General features: G+C 46.0%; 2 protein-coding genes across 2 annotated transcripts; both read left to right on the top strand.

The window, feature by feature from the left end:
* The first annotated feature begins 55 nt into the window (after window positions 1-55).
* Window positions 56-2,118, top strand: LOC112344076 (pentatricopeptide repeat-containing protein At4g02750-like). Its single transcript, XM_024668191.1, has 2 exons — window positions 56-1,734; window positions 1,803-2,118. The coding sequence occupies exon 1, from the start codon at window positions 60-62 to the stop codon at window positions 1,167-1,169; it is 1,110 nt and encodes a 369-aa protein (XP_024523959.1). The 5' UTR covers window positions 56-59; the 3' UTR covers window positions 1,170-1,734; window positions 1,803-2,118.
* A 760-nt stretch (window positions 2,119-2,878) lies between these two features.
* LOC112344077 (pentatricopeptide repeat-containing protein At4g02750-like) lies at window positions 2,879-4,035 on the top strand. The gene is made up of 2 exons (XM_024668192.1): window positions 2,879-3,040; window positions 3,111-4,035. Exon 2 carries the CDS (start codon window positions 3,298-3,300, stop codon window positions 4,033-4,035), a length of 738 nt encoding a protein of 245 aa, XP_024523960.1. The 5' UTR covers window positions 2,879-3,040; window positions 3,111-3,297.
* The last annotated feature ends 71 nt before the right edge of the window (window positions 4,036-4,106 follow it).

Here is a 4,106-nt window from a genome sequence, read left to right as displayed (position 1 = left end):
AGGTGGCAAATGCTTCCTTGATACGTTACACTCAGCATGACATGGTGTCGTGGAACAACATGCTTTTGGTCTATGCTCAGAATGGCCACATTGGAAAAGCTCGAGAACTTTTTGAGAAGATGGAGCACCGTGACCTGGTTTCATGGACGTGCATGGTAAGCGCGTATGCTCAAGCTGGAAATATCAAAGAAGCCGAGTTCTTTTTCCAGAGAATGCCTTTCACGAATATTGTGTCGTGGAACTCGATGATCTCGGCTTACAGCCAAAAGGGAAACTTTGAGAGAGTTGAGAAGATGGTAGAAAAAATGCCGCAGTCGAGTTTGTCGTCGTGGAACGCTGTTCTAGCTGCCAATTTCGATAGAGGAAATCCGGAAGGAGCAAAACTAGTGTTTGACGAGATGCCGGAGCACAACTCCGTGGCTATGAGCTCACTGATTTGTGGATATGCGCAGTTTGGTTTCATGGATTTTGCACGGGAGGTTTTTGAGAGTGTTCCTCACAAAGATCTACTGTCGTGTACGTCGATGCTGATCGCTTTCGCAAACCACGGAGAAGTGGAAGAAGCGAAGCATTTGTTTGAAACAATGCCACAGCGAGACATCGTTGCTTGGAACGCAATCCTGGTTATGTATGGTCAAAACGGTGATTTAGAAAACGCAGCAAGGATTTTCAGCTCTATGCCCGAGCGCGATCTCGTTTCATGGACCTCGATTCTGACCAAGTTCGGACAGAGGGGAAAACTCCAAGAGGCGATGAAAATCTTCGACGAGCTCGAAACTCTACACACTCCTGACCAGGTTTGTTTCGTGGGAGTTCTCATCGCTTGCAGCCACAAAGGAAAGCTTGCTCTCGCCAAGGAGTACTTTCTGTCCATGAGACACGACTTTGGAATAGAGCCTGTGAAGCAGCACTACTGTTGCATGGTGGATTTGCTCGCCAGAGCCTCGTATCTGGAAGATGCGAGAGAGCTCTTGGCGACGATGCCATTTAAACCAGATGCTGTAAATCTGGTGGCTTTTCTTTCGGCGTGTAGGATGGGCCGGATGAGTGATGATCATATTTGTCACAGTGCCGGTCTTGTCGCAAAGAGCGTCTTGGATTTGGATTCCAGGAATGGAGCTGCTCACATCTTGCTAGCAAACGTTCTGCGTGATCCACCTGAAGTTTAACTTGTTGTTTTGTTCCTGCCGCGGAGGACAAACTTGCAGTCTAGGTATATGTTCGACAAAGTTGATGGCTAGCTTGAATTAACGTCGCGTCCTTCTGGGTAAAAGTTTTAAGTCAAGGACGCTTCTTCCCAGCTATTTGGAATTCATGAATTCATGGGTTTTATCAGCGATTTCAAAACGTGAAGGAAGTTTCCCTTGAGAAAAATCGAGTCAAAGTCATCAAATGTGAGGCACGAGAAAGGGTAGCCTATGTGAAAGTCCAGTCTGCGCCTCAAACTGTGATCCAGACGTGTGGAAACTTTCTTCACAATGCAAGAGAGAAGCATTGAAGTGGTTTTCCACTTTGGCAATTTAGCTTAGCGGTAGCTATAAAAACCGCCACAAAGTTCGAACGTGAGCAGCAAGGCATCTCGCAGCGTGTTCTTCGGTGTTGCGGCAAAGTCTCAGCAAAGTTTCAAGAAAAAATCTCGATCCATTTTCCCTCTTTTTGCAAGCATGAAGAAGGTGACACTCTCAACTTGTGGGAGCTGCAAGGGAAAGACTGATGCGCTTAAGAAGATCAAAGGTATGTACAAACTTTGGGTTGGAAATTCGAGAGCTGATCTCGTGGATTTTTCTGTTTTTGAACAACAGGGGTTGATAAGGTGGAATCGGAGACGTCAGGCCTGGTAGTGATCGGCAAATTTGATGTGGACGACGTGGTCAAGGCGATGAATTGCCACCACAGTGTTCTTCGTTCCATCGAGAACAATTACGAGCCCCCAAAGAAGAAGGAAGAGAAGAAGGAAGAGAAGAAGGATGGTGGTAGCGTTTTGTATGTTTACGCCCACAACTACAATCACTACAATTGCAAGTGCTAATTTGTTCTTCCAATTGCAAGGGATGGATGGATCTGCAAGAACAAGGGAGGTAGCGTGTGTATGAAATAATTTCAAGAGTTTCAGATCTATAAGAGCAATGAGTTTGACAGAGCATTTAATTGTCAGAATCATAACTGATGTAAGGTTTTCAAAAGTTAGATCTTTCTATGAATGCACAGCACAAATGCCGGTGCACGTCAATGATCGTCGCCGTAGTCAAGGCTATACTTCTAGATTCCGTGACAGGAAGAATCTCAGAGCAAGGGAGAGAGAGAGAGAGAGAACAAAGGGGCCCAAGATAAGAACAACCTTTTGTTCAATGTCTATATCACCTTGCGGGAATTAATGGAAGATTCAAGTTGAAAAAAAGGTAAAGTAGGAAAAATCTCAGAACTCCACACTGATGGATTAACTTTTTGGAAACGCAGAGGTGGTGAAGTGGAATCAGAGAGAGGAGAAGAAGGAACAGTCTCTGATCATGAAGTTCGTCTCTTCGCTTTCCCACGGTGCCACGCGATGTGCTGGAGTAGTGGCAACGACCACTTTGAGTAGGGCATCACCCATGCCCGAACGCTTGCTGCTGTATGATTTGCTTCTCAACTTGGAAATTCAGTTCTGGGTTCAAACGCGACAACCTTTTGCGGGCTTTGATGAATCGGTCTCTCATAAGAAGAATAGACAGTTAAAGTTGCAACACCGCGGATCAATACGTGTGGAATTTTCTTCTGCATTATGTCGTCTTTGACTATTCGCTGAAATCGCGAGGAATTTGGTGGTGACGCGTCGTCCTACGAAGCCTATACCGTAGAATCAAGCTATAAAAACCGCAAACGTGACCAGCAAGGCATCTCGCAGCGTATTTCTCGATTTTCTGGCAAGCTTCAAGCAAACATCTTGAGCGAGCAACTAGTTTTCTCGATCCAGTTTCCTTTCCTTGTAAGCATGAAGAAGGCGACACTCTCAACTTGTGAAAGCTGCAGGGGAAGACTGACGCGCTCAAGAAGATCAAAGGTATAGCACAATCTTTGCATTGGATCGCGGCCCTGATTCCATGAAATCTCTGGTGCGGTTTTCCCAACAGGGGTCGATAAGGTGGAATCGGAGTCGTCAGGCCTGGTGGTGATTGGAAAATTTGATGTGGACGACGTGCTAAAGGCGATGGATTGCCACCACAGTGTCCTTCGTTCCATCGAGAACAATTACGAGCCCCCCAAAAAGAAGGAAGAGCCGATCTAGAAAGCTTTTCTACGAGCGAGTTTTGCAACGCTATGTTAACTGCGTTTTCTCAGGTTGGAGATGTTAAAGGTGGCAAATGCTTTTTTGATACTATGCCTCAGTATGACATGGTGTCGTGGAACAACATGCTTTTGGTCTATGCTCAGAATGGCCACATTGGAAAAGCTCGGGAACTTTTTGAGAAGATGGAGCACCGTGACCTGGTTTCATGGACGTGCATGGTAAGCGCGTATGCTCAAGCTGGAAATATCAAAGAAGCCGAGTTCTTTTTCCAGAGAATGCCTTTCACGAATATCGTGTCGTGGAACTCGATGATCTCGGCTTACAGCCAAAAGGGAAACTTTGAGAGAGTTGAGAAGATGGTAGAAAAAATGCCGCAGTCGAGTTTGTCGTCGTGGAACGCTGTTCTAGCTGCCAATTTCGATAGAGGAAATCCGGAAAGAGCAAAACTAGTGTTTGACGAGATGCCGGAGCACAGCTCCGTGGCTATGAGCTCACTGATTTGTGGATATGCGCAGTTTGGTTTCATGGATTTTGCACGGGAGGTTTTTGAGAGTGTTCCTCACAAAGATCTACTGTCGTGGACGTCGATTCTGATCGCTTTCGCAAACCACGGAGAAGTGGAAGAAGCGAAGCATTTGTTTGAAACAATGCCACAGCGAGACATCGTTGCTTGGAACGCAATCCTGGTTATGTATGGTCAAAACGGTGATTTAGAAAACGCAGCAAGGATTTTCAGCGCGATCTCGTTTCATGGACCTCGATTCTGACCAAGTTCGCACAGAGGGGAAACTCCAAGAGGCGATGAAAATCTTTGACGAGCTCGAAACTCTACACACTC

Source organism: Selaginella moellendorffii, unplaced genomic scaffold (genome assembly GCF_000143415.4).
Source record: "Selaginella moellendorffii unplaced genomic scaffold, v1.0 SELMOscaffold_589, whole genome shotgun sequence".
NCBI lineage: Eukaryota > Viridiplantae > Streptophyta > Lycopodiopsida > Selaginellales > Selaginellaceae > Selaginella > Selaginella moellendorffii.
This window is presented reverse-complemented; position numbering and strand designations above follow the sequence as displayed.

What these genes read in the sequence shown, in the direction of transcription:
- LOC112344076 (XM_024668191.1), top strand. Translation starts at nt 60, where the DNA reads ATGCTTTTGGTCTATGCTCAGAATGGCCACATTGGAAAAGCTCGAGAA.
- LOC112344077 (XM_024668192.1), top strand. Translation starts at nt 3,298, where the DNA reads ATGTTAACTGCGTTTTCTCAGGTTGGAGATGTTAAAGGTGGCAAATGC.